The following is a 12,805-nucleotide window of genomic DNA, read 5'->3' on the forward strand; positions in this document are numbered from 1 at the left end:
CCTAGCAACTACTAATCTGCTCTCCATCTCTATAATTTTGTCATTTTAGGAAAGCTATATAAATGAAATCATATAGTATATAACTTTTTGAGGCTGGCTTTTTTCACTCTTTAATTCTCTTTAGATCCATCCAAGTTGTTTTATGTATCAGTAGTTTGTTCCTTTTATTGCTGAGTGATATTCCATGATGTAGATACACCACAGTTTGTTTAACCATTTACTTGTTGAAGGATATTGAGATTATATACAGTGTTTGGCTGTTACAAATGAGGCTGCTATATAGATTTTTGTGTGAATATGAGATTTTAATTTCTTTAGGATATTGTGTCATAAGCTCATGTTTAGTTTTGTAAGAAGCTACTAAACTTCTTTCCAGAATGGTTGTATCATTTTACATTTCCACCATCCATGCACAAGAGATCTAGGTCTTATGCATTCTTGCTAACATTTGTTATAATTAATTTTTATTTTAGCCATTCTGGTAGGTGTTTAGTAATATCTTGGTTTTAATTTACATTTTTCTAATAGCCAGTGATGTTGGACATTGTTTCATATGCTTATTTCCATCTGTATCTTTTTCGGTGAAATATCTGTTCATCCTTTTTGCCCATTTCCTATTGGAATGTTTTTTTTTTTATTGTTGAGTTTTGAGAGTTCTTTATATGTTCCAGATAAAAATCCTTTGTTGGACATGCAGTTTACAAATATTTTTTTTTAGTTAGTGGCATGCCTTTTCATCCCCTTCGCAGGGTCTTTCATAGAGCAAAAGTTTTCAATTTTAACTAGGTCCAGTTTATCAATTTTTTTCCTTTTTAAGCCCATGACCCATTCTAAGTTAATTTTTGTATAATGTGTCAAGTTTAGGTTGAGGTTCTTTTTTTTTTTTTTTTTTAAATTTCCTATTGATGTCCACTTTCTCTGGCACCGATTTCTTGGAATCGTTTTGCACTTTTGTCAGAAATTAATTGGGCATATGTGTATGAGTCTCTTTCTGGGTTCTTCTTTCCTGTTCCTTTGACCTATGTGTCTGTCTCTCTGCCAACTGTCTTGATTACAAGAGCAATATAGTAAGCCTTAATACTAAGTAGAGTGACTTCTCCTATATTCTTCTTTTTCAGAATTATTTTAGCTCTTCTAGTTCTGTACCTTTCTATAATAATTTTGGAGTAAGCTTGTTAATGTCTACAAAAAACCCTGCTGATGTACTAATAGGTATTACATTAAACTATCGAGCAAATTTGGGAAGAATTGACATCTTTACTGTATAGAGTCTTCTAATTCATAAATATGTGGTGTCTCTCCAATTATTTAGGTCTTTGGTTTCTTTGAGTAGCTTTTTGTAATTTTCACGATATAGATCCTATACATGTTTCCTCACAGTTATATTTAAATATTTAATTTTCTTTGGAGCAAGGAAAATTTGCTTTTGATTCTTTGGGATTCTTTTATGTAGACAGTCATGTCATTTGCAAACAGGGACAGTTTTATTACTCCTTTCCAATGTGTATCCCTTTTATTTCTTCTTCTTGCCTTATGGTGCTGGCTAGGACTTCCAGTGCTGTGGGAATAAGAATAGTGAAAAAGCACATCCTTGCTATGTTCCTGAGTTTATTGGAAAGCATTCAGTCTATCACCTTTAAGTATAATGTTAGCCACAGATTTTTTGGTAGATATACTTTATCGGGTTAAGAAGTTCCTCTCTATTCCCAGTTTTATAAGACTTTTCATTATGATTACATGCTGGATTTTGTCAAATGCTTTTTCTATGTCAATTCATATGAACACGTGAGTTTTCTTTCTTTAGCCTATTGATACAGTAGATTATATGGATTGATTTTGGAATGTTGAACCAGCCTTTAATACCTGTAATAAATTTCATTTGTTATAATTGTTTTTATATCTTGCAGGATTTGATTTGCTATTATTTTGTTGAGAATTTTTATATCACAGTTTATGAGAGTATTGGTCTGTAGCTTTGTTTTTTTGTTCTATCTTAGCCTCCTAAAATGAGTCAGGAAGTGTTCCCTTCTCCTCTATTTTCTGGAAGAAATTGTGGAAAATTGATGTTAATTCTTTTTTAAATGTTTGTTAGAATTATCCAGTGAAACCAATCTAGGCCTGGATATTTCTTTTGAAAGAACTCTTTAATTAAAAATTCAATTTCTTTAATGGTTACAAGATTATTTAAATTGTATATTTCATCTTGGTTGAGCTTTCAGAGTTTGTGGTTTTCAAGAATTGTTCCATGTCTTCTAAGTTGTTGAATTTATGAGCATAAAATTGTTAATAGTAGTCCCTTATTATCCTTTTAGTAACTGCAGGATCTGTGGTACTTCATTTCTGACATTAGTGATTTGTTTCTTCTTGCTGCTTTGTTAGGCTTGCTAGGTTAATTTTATTGACATTTTTCAAAAAACCAGCTGTTGTTTCATTGACTTTTCTCTATTTTTTATGTTCTCTAACTCATTGATATTTTTTGGTCTTGTCTTTATTATTTCCTTCCTTCTCATTGCTTTGGACTTCTTTTGCTCTTCTTTTTCTAGTTTTTTAAGGTAGGAACTTAGAGATATTCCTCTCATAATGTAAGCATTTAGTGCTATAATCTTTCTTAGCACTGCTTTCACTGTGCCCCACATATTTTAATTTGTTGTATTTTCATTTTCATTCATTTCTTTTTAAAAAAATTTTATTTTCATTTAATTTTTTTTTTTTTTTTTAATTTCCTTTGAGACTTCCTTACTCTGCTGGAACTCTTGACTCCCCATTCCAGTCCATCCTCCTTGGATGTATGCCCTCTTCTCCCTGGTTATATTCCAGCACACCAGTCCAGGCTACACTCTGCCTGAATGCCCTTCTCACTCCTTTCTGGTTTTGACTCTTCACGTTGGGCTATCCTCTCTACTTGGAAGTTCTCTTTGCTCTATTTAGGCTTTGATGTCCCACACCAGGCCATCCGTTTGTGATTATGTCCTCCTTACCCTTCGCTGGCTCGACTCCACCTGTTGGTTCTCTCCCTTGTGTGGATGCCCTCCTCACTCACCTCAGACTGTGTCATCCCACACCAGACTGCCCCTTCTTGAGGATAACCCTGCTCTCTCTGCCTGAGCTCTGACACTGTATACAGGACACTGCCCCTGAGTATATGTCCTCATTTTTGTTGGGCTCTGATACCCTTCTTCAGGTTAACCCCTTATATGGATGCTCTTTTCACTCTTTGTTGGCTAATCTCCACTAGCACCCACTACCAACCCCTGCACAGATCTCCTCCCCACCATACTTGGGCTCTGAATCTCCATGCTGGGTCACCTAAGTACCCCTGCGAGGACACCCACCTCACCCCGCCTAGGCTCTGATAGATTATGCTAGCCTGCTTCTCTGCATGGATACTCTTCACACCTTGCTTAGGTTCTGACACTGGAACTGCTATTGGACTCCCGCTGCGCGGATACCCTTCTTAACCTGCTTGGGTCCTGACATCCCACTCCAGGGAACCCTTCTGTGTAGATGCTGTCTTTATCCAACTCAGATTCTGACTCTGACCGTCATTGTTTTAGAACTTAATTGTTCAGGAAGAAAAAGGAAAGTGGAAAATTAATAAGAAAAAGGAAATGAAAGGTCACCTTTCATGTTAGAAGAGAAAAAAGTGTTCTGTTTGAGTAAAGATTTCCTTATTTAACATATTTAAGTGTATTTCTTTGTTAACGAATAAACACATTATTTGATATTTATATACTTTGCTTTCCAAATCATATCATATAAAATAAGACAGAAACTCTGCCTCTTTTGTTTTCTGCCTACCTTGCCTGGTACATCACTTTTTTAGTCAATGACTTTTGAGTAAATAGGGAATAATGAAAAAGTATTAACAGAGAATTGGTAGGAGGCTGAAGTTTTAAAAGTTGTCTTAATTTATGTCTTTTCAGAATATATTAGCTATGAAGAATGAAGGATGTTTTAGTTATGTTAAAGATCAAACCAAATGGGGAAAAGTGTCAGAAAATTTAGAAAAACTTATGTATCCCTATGACATATTTAAGAATAGCATACTTAAAGAATTTCGACTATGCAGATCCTCTGGCATTGTTTTGGGTGAGAAGTCACTGAGAGTGCTTAGCACCCAACACTGGCCATTGACAGGCATATTTTCAGAAGGATATAATATGCAGTAGGTCTCAGCACAGTATATTAAAAAAATAGTATGTTTTTCAATTACAGAGTGACATGAATTATAAAGGCAAAGTGATAACTATGGTTTTTTTTCCCTTTTTTTTAAGTAGTGCCTTTGAGGTTTAAAGCATTCTTATAAGAACATGGCCTTTTTATTTTTTAAAATAAAAACAGAAAACAGGGTCTTGACTTTAGCAGGATTTGGTGGGAAAACCATATCTGTCCCAGTTCTAAGAGTGGCTTACCTCTATCTTGGAGGTATTCCTTGAGGTCCTATCTATGAGGTTCTCTTTAGTCAGTATCTTTATTGATGCTATGTGTGAAAGAATAAAAAAGATGCCTATAAATGTGAATAAAATGAAAATAAATGTAAATAAAAGACATAAAATTGAGAATTGGCATTATAGATTGGAAAAATGAATTCATTCAAACAGGGTGGAAGACAATAGTGACAAGTACAGGATATTATATGCCTAAGGATAAAAATAAATTAGAAATTTATGTTAAAGAAACACTGGTTAGGCTCCGTAGATTTAAAAAAAAAAAAAAAATTCCTGGTTAATAGTTAAATTTAACCTGAATGTGAGTCAGCAGTATTGTGCTATTTGGCAAGAAAACAAACAGATAAAATGCCTGGTATAAGTTTTTAATAATTTATGGATGCCTCCTTAATAATCTGTAAATGCTCAGGGAACTTTTTCACTGGTGTTAACTATACTAATAAAAGAATAGAATTCGAATGTGAATCAAAATTTACAGGCTAATGGAGGATAGATACCACAAAGATAAATTAAGGGTATTGCAAATTATTTAGCCTGGGAAGAGAGTGCTAGGAGATGAATTGATATATGAGTTTCAGGTAAATGAAGGGGTTTCCTGAGGTGTCTAACATTGATTTACATTTGTAGAAGGATAAGTAGAATATTGATTGATCTTTCTTGGAGGTATTAGGATAGAGAGAATTCTTTTTGTTCAAGAATGGAATTAAGTGACCTAGGAAAGTCTTCTACAGTAGAATTAATGAATTGTTTGCATAAGTGGGAAAAGCAGTGTCATTTATGGGGACTTGAAAAATGAATGGCTTTGCAAAATATTGTAGTTTATACTGAAATATGGTGACAGTTCTCTAAATATGCATTTGTATTTTGTTACAAAGACTTTTTAAGATGGGGAGGGATACCATAGACTAATGCATAGACTGGCCTGTACTATACTATAGACTTGGTCTTTAAAGAAAAAAAGTTTCAAAGTTCTAAAATAATGTTGGCCACAGTTGCAATTTTTGATGTATATTAGCTATGTTCTACGAAGCTTTAAAAAAAAACCACCCTCCACTATTTCATGTCCTATGCCCATACTGTCAAATAATGCGTGGTTCTCCAGTGAATACTTGTGTACTAACTCATTTAAGGATGTGGGGTTTTTTTTAGACTCAGATACTGTGATTTTTCCCAGAGGACAGTTTGCTATTTCTACTTGACATTTTTCAGAAGAAAAATAGAAAGTGTAACACCATTAGTTTGCCATTGTAAAATGAGTAGATCATTATTATTTTATATTTATTCTGGTCTTTTATTTTTTTAAAACTAATTGTAACTTTTTTGTCATAATTAAATGTACATTGCAGTACAATAGGAAAGTTAGACTTTAATTTTTCAGTAAGTCACTTTTGCTTTTGCTTTTTGTCTTCCCATTAGAAGCCTTTATGAATTTTGTTTAGGAGGGGATAGTATACAACAGTCTTCATAATGGATTATATAGAAAATTTCAAGAAAAGGTAAAGAAACTTTAACTTGTTTTATGTAGAAAGGAATTCTCTGAACTTTAGTGGAATTTGACGCTGTAGAACAGTATGCCAAAATTCATTTTCAGATAGTCTTTTCTGAAGTCTATCATTCAAAGAATATTTTTTGAGTAACTAGTGTCCATTCAATAATCTTTCTTCCAGCTCTGATCAGACCTCCTAAAAGAAGTTAGTTTTTCTGTAGCAATTATTTTTCTCCTTTGCATGGAATCTGGAAACATGTACAGTGCTATGTGAATGTGGATAATTTCCTCTGACCTTGCTAGATTTACTCAGAATTATGGTTGGGTCAAACTTTGGTTGTGAAAACTTGAAACGCCACAACTGTAGGTACATGTGATATACAAGTATGTGCTATAGCTATTCACCTGCAGTTTTCATGGTTTTCTGCCCATGTGCTTGTATATGCTCTTTCATAGTTTATTTTTTATATGCCTGTTGTAATGAATTCACTGTTCTTAGACCTGTAATAAAGAGGAGAAAGGAAAAATTATTGGGCTAAGGGAAGGGTGAAAAGCAGAGGTTACCAGACATTCTCATAAGACTATTTAGGTTGCTGCCTCAAAATTGGAACTGGCCTACTGAATTAAGAAAGAATTGAGTATTCGCAGGTTAGTACTTTATAACTAAAAGTGTTTACTCTTACCGTATTAATTTTCAGGTTTTGACTGAAGAACAATTATTGATCATTTGGTATGTGATGGTCTGCTTTTTCAAAGCATTTTGTGGAAAAGATAATCAATTTTTGTCATACTGAGTTTTTTCCTGATAGTTTTTAAAGTAATTGATTAATCCAAGACACAACACAGATAACTGCATATGCTTGAGGGATATTTTGTTAGCTGTTGCAAAGGCTGAAAAAGTCCATCCTTATTCACTCTGTAGTATACCTTTCCTTCTGATTTTAATTTACTTATAATTATACAAATGTCAAAACTATTAAGAAATTTAAAATAGTAGCAGATGAAGTAAAGTCCCTCTTTGATGTTCTATCCCCTCCCCTGCCCTTTCCCCCATACATATACCACTTAATGTTTAAGAGAGATTTCTTTTTAACTTTATTTTGAAGTAATTTAAAATTTACAGAAAAGTTACAAAGGTGAAATTGCCATATACCCTTAACCCACCTTTCCATACATTTTGCATTACAGTGGTACAGTTATCAAAACTAAGAAATTAACATTGGTGCAACAATAATAACTAAACTGTAGACGTTACTCATTTTTCACCAATGTCATTTCGCTAATACTGTATTTCTGATTCAGTATTCAATTCAGGATCTTACATTGTATTTAGTTGGCGTGTCTCCTTGGTCTTGTCCAATGGATAGTTCTGTAGTCAAACTTGACACTTGTAAAGAGTAATAGTCATATATTTTGTACAGTGTCCCTCAATATGGATTTGTCTGATGTTTTCTCTTGATTGGTTTCAAATTATGCATTTTTGGCAAGAATATGACAAACATAATGTGCCTTTTCAATATGTCATATCAGGGGCTACCTGAAATCAATGTGTCTTTTTACTGATGACATTAACCTTGATTACCTGATTAAAGTGGTGTATGCCAGGTTTCTATCCTGTGAAGTTATTTTGTCCCCTTTATAATTAATAAATATCATAATTCTATGAATTATAATCTAACATTATTATTTATTTTGTTGCTAAAATTGTTCCAGGTTTGGAAACTGAGAGGAAATGTTAGGAAACTAAGAGCAAAAACAAAGTATACAAGTAAGTAGGAATGTGTAAATAATTACGTAGGTTAGTCTAAATGATTGTAAAGAATATTGCTCCCAAGCCTACAATTTTCTTAGAAAAAGTGGAACAAACTGCAAGACCAAGACATTTCTTGGAATAATCAAAGAGCTAAGGTCAAAGGGCAACCAACTAACCCAAAATCTGGGGAGACTTGTGCTGACAGGGACAGACAGATGTGAGTACCAGCTTACTTAAAGCAGGCACAGCTGGAAATGGGTAAGAAGATTTCAGGTTTATGGAGGCAAAATGTGGGCAGATAAGAGTGGGGAGCCCCTGGAGCAGCAAATAGAGGGGAGCTTGAATTCTCTTTCAGGCTTTTTTTCCATAGGCTCTACTTGGTGAGTGACAGCCCTGATAAAGCATCCTTCTTGGTACAGGCCTGGGGGAGGGGAACAGCAGTTGCTGTGGGAAGGAAACAAAATATTTCCTGGATCCTTCTCTTCTGTCTCCCCTATGTAACAAAAAACTTAAGTTCAGAAAGTGGAGCAACATCTATTATCCTTTGGGTGCTTGTAAAAACCACTAGATTGGGTGCAGGGTGTAATTCTCTTTGGGATGGAATGTTTGCTGACTTGAGTGACCTTGTGTTTCACATCAGTATAAAAGTATCCATTTCTGGAGTATTTGGAAGAATATCAGGGGTATGTAAAGCTGTAAAATAAATCTCTTTCTAGAACATCAGTATTACTAAAAAATTTCAAATAGGTGAGTTTGGGGAAACTTTTCATATTAAAATAGATAAGATGGTTTTACAGAGAAAGATATAGTATGTGCAGGAATGTTTAAGGTAAAACATAAGACTTCAAAGAAATTCAGTACTTTTGGCAAAATTTTCAGCCCCACTGCCCAACTCTAAGGGTATGAATTCTCTTTTCTCATTAGATGAAAGTGCATTTTGTGGAAGTTTTTGAGAAATACTCTGAAGTATTAAACAAATGTTGACAGTGGTGATTTCTTACTTTATGAACAGGCTGTTGCCCTTCTTGTACTAATTAGCAAACCAATAGTGGACATACCCTCCTATCTAGAGTTTTAACCTTTTTATCCTATTAGTCAAATAGCTCCCTTTCCTGTGTTTAGATTTTCATTTTGTTAACTTTTTGCTATACAGTAGTCCCCTCTTATTTGTGGGGGATACGTTCCAAAACCCCCAGTGGATACCTGAAACTCTAATAGGTAAAATAAAGGTTGCTTGAACACATGCTCTGTGATATCATGACAGTGGATCTGATAACCCAGACAGCTACTATGTGACTCACCAGTGGGGAGTGTACACAGTGTGGATACGCTGGACAAAGGCATGATTCACATCCTTGGCAGGACAGAGCGGGCCGGTGGGAAATTTTATCGTGCTACCAAGAACAGCACGCAATTTAAAACTTATGAACTGTTTATTTTGGCAATTTGGTATTTAATAATTCTTTTGGACCTCTGTTGACTGTGGGTAACTGAAACCACGGAAAGAGAAACCGTGGATAAGGGGGGGCTTATGTACTTTAACTGAGGTAAAGAATTAGGTCTTTTTTTATTACTGTGTAGTCTTAGAATGCTGAGATGGAAAATATAAATCATGATACCAAATATTTTCTTATACCTCATTTGAAGTATTATTGAACATAAACAAGAAGACAGATTTCATAGTGGGTATCAAATCTTGAGTTTGCTCCATTGGCGGGTCTTCTGCATTTAAAGTCTGTATTAATATACTTGCTTATATTAACTATGCTAATGGGCCACAAAGAAGCCATGCATATCTTTAGTTAGGACTATAGAAAAAGTGTTGCCCTTTGTTCTTAATGCAGCTTGTTAATTTTATGGCTTTCCAGAGCATAGTATTCTAATTGCTATAGGGTAGTCTAATCATAGTGTAACAGAATTTTTTTTTAAAGCCCTGTTTAATAGTGTAGCAACAAATATTTCAAACATACCCAGAAACCAAATTTAGAAAACAGTGATTTTATCCAGATAGAACGCTTTAAGTTTTGCAAAAAGTGTGTCACAGAGTCTGGCATTATAGACTATACCTATACAAGCCTTTTTGCCTTCACTGATGAGGTCTTCATGCATCTCCTTCAGGTCCACCAAAGCCAGTGAATAAATATTGGAGTATAGCTATGTATTCTGCCTTGGCTGGGCTCTAGAGATAATCTCTGCATTTAGATTAATGTTAAGGTAAACTTGGCAATGTTGTTTTTTGTTACTGTTTTTTATGACCCTAGGGCATTGCTTGGTGAAGAAACAAATCTTTGGGGCATTCTTCATGTTTATAGGGCATTTATGAATGGGATTGAAACTACAGAGAGCCATTTTTTAGATCCCTTTTGGATACCCTATACTGAATAAAGTTATTGTAATTATTTTTTTCTACAGTAGGTATTCAGTAAATATTTTTTAATAAATAAGTGTTCCCTTGTCTACTTATAGATTTTCCTCTTCAGTCATGTTTCAAGATTTTGTGAATCTAAATAGGGAGAGATTTTGCTCTGTATTTTCTCACCTTGACAGTGTTTATTCTTTCCTGACAATACAGATTGAGCATCCCTAGTCCAAAAATTCAAAATCTGAGATGCTTCAAAGTTTGAATTTTTTGTTGTCATGGTGCCACAAATGGAAAATTTCACATCTCACCTCATGTGATGAGTCACAGTCAAAATGCAGGTGCATAACATATGGTTTATTCAGTGTCCTCAAAGAAAAGACCTTCCCGAGCCCCCTTCAGCTGTGATATATCTTTTTCAAGTACACCCAGTTTGCCCCATGCACATGCCCACAAATGGTAATAAAATGGCATGTGCAGGCTGGATGTGCCAACAGCAGATTCCTCTTACATTACTCACTGTGTTTGTTTGTTATGCTCTGCTATGTGGTGTGAAGATATTGTTGAAAATGTAACAAAGGCATGTGTGATTACCTCATAGGATAATAATGTAAATATTCCAAAATCTGAAAAAATTTAAATCTGAAACACTTCTTGGTTCCAAGCATTTTGGACAAGGGATACTTAACCTGTATATAGCATCATTTATTTCATCTTTGTTTTATGCAAAATCCTGCAGATTCATTGCGTTGTTTCACATTTATGTATTCTTATGCCAAATTTTGCATCTTTATACTACTTTATATTTCTCTTATCTACTTCTTCCTCTGTCATCCTGTGGGCATAGCTTTTGCCTAAATCACAGTGTTGTATTCCTTATTCTCTGACCAAATGTTTGATCAATTTTTTCTTCTTCTTCTTTTTTTTTTTTTTTTTTTTGCAAATGCTCTTCCTATTTATAAAGAGTAATATACAGTATCAGGATATTTATAATATTGTGAAGGAAATTCTAGAACCTCGGCTGGAAAGGATTTTTAGAATTGCCTAGTTTAGCCTTTTTCTTTTATGAATGAGAGTAATGATGCCTGGAGAGATAAGCAGACTTTGTCAAAGTTACTGTGAAAGATGTTAGTGCAAGTGTGCTTGAGGGTAATGACAAGAAAAAGGAAGACATTGTAAAGAGGTGAGAACAAGGGAGGGAGGATAACTTGATAACAGAGTATAAATTGTCTTCATATGTGTATATTTGTTTAGTTGTCTGGATTCCTTGTAAATTTATCAGTCTTAGAGGTTACCCTTTTCAAAAGAAAGGTCCCATTCATGGGCCTAGTGGTATGCTAAACATAAATAATATAAATCAGGGAAATGACTTGAATGTCATGATGAGCAAGAAGAAACAAACCTGTTTACTAAGCACTACTGTGTGCTATGTGCTTTCACACAAATTATTTCAAAGACAAGATGCAATCAACTCTTGAACATTCAGGATTCTTATTTTCATTTGGTTATCTCATTGATTTCAATGTTTCTGCCAGAGGACAGGCAAGAAAGGAAAGCTCATGGAATTCATGTTATGCAGAAGTTGCTCTGGTAGAATAGGGGTATGGGGGGAAGTAAATATAGTAGCACAAAGAAAAGGTTTAAATTCCCTGTGGATTTCACCTACGCCTATCTCTGTGATCTTGTAGGGTAAATGTGTTGTATTCTCTTTGGAGAAATAAGCAATAGTAACAGAGAAATTCAAGGTTAATATTTCTGCACACAGAGTAGCATGAAAATTAGGGTTGCCCCAACATATACTTCCATGAATTATAAATTTTAGTGTTGGTGTTATTGTTCAGTTCTGTTTTTACGATTTTTTTTTCCTCTTTGCTTTTGTCAGAAATCATCCCTATTTGGTGTGATTGAGTTAGAATGCTTTTCAGAGTTAAACATTAATGATATAGTTTTTTTGTCAACGTTTCTAACTTAATAATTCTTTTTGGACTAAGAGTAAATGTAATATAAACCTTCTTTTATGTTAATGCCATCTTTTTAAGTCCAATTATTTATATGCTACTAAGGAATGCAGAGTATCAGTACCACAGAAAAAGTAAAATTGCCTATGTATAATCAGTAAAATATTTAAGATTTATTTATGTATTGTTTATTTCATTGACAGGATTTGCATAAAAGCATAAAAAAAGTCTAAATCAAAATCAATTGATAATGTACCTATTTGGATAATGAAAAAAATGAAACCTGTGTTTTAAAAATTGGAATATTTTTCTGTCCTGGATTATAATTTGGCATCTGCATCCTTTGTAGGACTTTCCATATGTAAGATATTTCTGATGACTGGAAACATTTTTAATGTAAAAATAATATGCATATTTTATTATAAATGTGAGGAAGATTGCCTTATGAGAGATTAAATTAAAAAACAACAACAAAACAAAACAGAGTGTCCCTGAAGAATTCAGCATACCTTTGGAAGAAATCTAATTTTGCTAAACTGCAGCTGTCGGCATGTATTTAATTTTATTCTAATAGGCATTTTGTTTTCATTTTTGTATTTCTTTCAGAGTAAGTGAGGAAAAGGAAGTGACAGAGGAACGACTAAAAGCTGAGCAGGAATCATTTGAGAAGAAGATCAGGCAGTTGGAAGAACAGAACGAACTGATCATCAAAGAAAGGGAAGATATCCTTTTTGAAAGTCCTCTTATTTAACGTGCAGAAAGTTTGACTATTTCATGAAGAAAATGTAAACTCCAAAGAAA

General features: G+C 34.0%; 1 protein-coding gene across 2 annotated transcripts in view; it reads left to right on the forward strand.

The window, feature by feature from the left end:
- Positions 1-12,805, forward strand: part of KIAA1328 (KIAA1328 ortholog) — a 219,241-nt gene that overhangs the window by 21,472 nt on the left and 184,964 nt on the right. For both annotated transcript variants that reach the window (XM_045527671.1, XM_045527673.1), the window contains exon 5: positions 12,611-12,726. In XM_045527671.1, the coding sequence (XP_045383627.1) occupies positions 12,611-12,726 (116 nt within the window). The remainder of the gene's footprint in view (positions 1-12,610; positions 12,727-12,805) is intronic.

Source organism: Lemur catta, chromosome 16 (genome assembly GCF_020740605.2).
Source record: "Lemur catta isolate mLemCat1 chromosome 16, mLemCat1.pri, whole genome shotgun sequence".
NCBI lineage: Eukaryota > Metazoa > Chordata > Mammalia > Primates > Lemuridae > Lemur > Lemur catta.